The sequence below is a fragment of the Brassica oleracea genome, unplaced genomic scaffold (genome assembly GCF_000695525.1).
Source record: "Brassica oleracea var. oleracea cultivar TO1000 unplaced genomic scaffold, BOL UnpScaffold05668, whole genome shotgun sequence".
In the NCBI taxonomy this organism is placed as follows: Eukaryota; Viridiplantae; Streptophyta; class Magnoliopsida; order Brassicales; family Brassicaceae; genus Brassica; species Brassica oleracea.
The window spans coordinates 1-822 of NW_013622190.1; the positions used below are offsets into that span (position 1 = coordinate 1).

The 822-nt window shown below is 47.1% G+C and overlaps 1 protein-coding gene across 1 annotated transcript; it reads right to left on the reverse strand.

Annotated features, from left to right (window-relative positions):
• Positions 1-7: 7 nt before the first annotated feature.
• On the reverse strand, positions 8-726 carry LOC106322061 (phosphoenolpyruvate carboxylase 2-like; the record flags this gene model as incomplete). The annotated part of the gene is made up of 2 exons (XM_013760245.1): positions 8-272; positions 340-726. Coding segments are annotated over 2 exons (652 nt in total), but the record flags the coding sequence as incomplete, so codon positions are not given.
• Between the last annotated feature and the right edge of the window lie 96 nt (positions 727-822).

The following is an 822-nucleotide window of genomic DNA, read 5'->3' on the forward strand; positions in this document are numbered from 1 at the left end:
GCTATACCCTTCATGGTGAGGATAACAGTGTCTTCAAGTCCAGGTGCATACTCGCTCTTTGGATTCAGCTTAACTAGCTCAGCCGCTGGTTTACTAGACTCCATGTAGTCTTTAGACAAGTGTGGTCGTACTTTCACGTGGAAGCTCGGGTCACGTATCTGCTTCAGCGTGTAGGCTTGGCACACGTTCAATGTCGTGATGTATGGGTCACGTAGCTGCAGCCTTTGCCTCAAGTATGGATCACCTTCAAGAATGTCCTTGTGACCCGCCACCTAGTCAAGGAAAGAACCAAACTCATAAAACCGAACCAAGAACATGTCTGGACATCTAAGTTCATACCTGGAGGAGGAGGCGTCTGGTCTCTTGATAGTTAACTCGAAGCTGTTCACCAAAGGGTTGAAGCTCCTCAGAGACAAGGAGACGGTCGTAAAGAGCAGCGATTCCAGGGTCTCCTTTGGCGAAAACCATTTCGACTAGATCGATTGTGACACGGAAGAAAGGCCACTGGTTGTACATCTCTTTGAGCATGTTGAGATTCTTAGCGTCTTTCTGGATCACACGTTTGAATGCAGATCCAAAGCCTAGCCAAACTGGCAAATGAAACCTCGTCTGAGTCCACGCAAAGATCCATGGGATTGCACGTAGAGATTCAATTCCTCCACTCGGTTTTCGCTTTGATGGTCTGCTTCCTATGTTCATTCTTCCATACTCAAGCTCAGGTGTTGCCTATAACACGAGAGAGGTTGTTAAAGAACTTAATAGACAGAAGTAAAGGCAAGTGTAGGCCTGCAGATTCGGGTCGTTCGGGTTATTCGGTTCTTT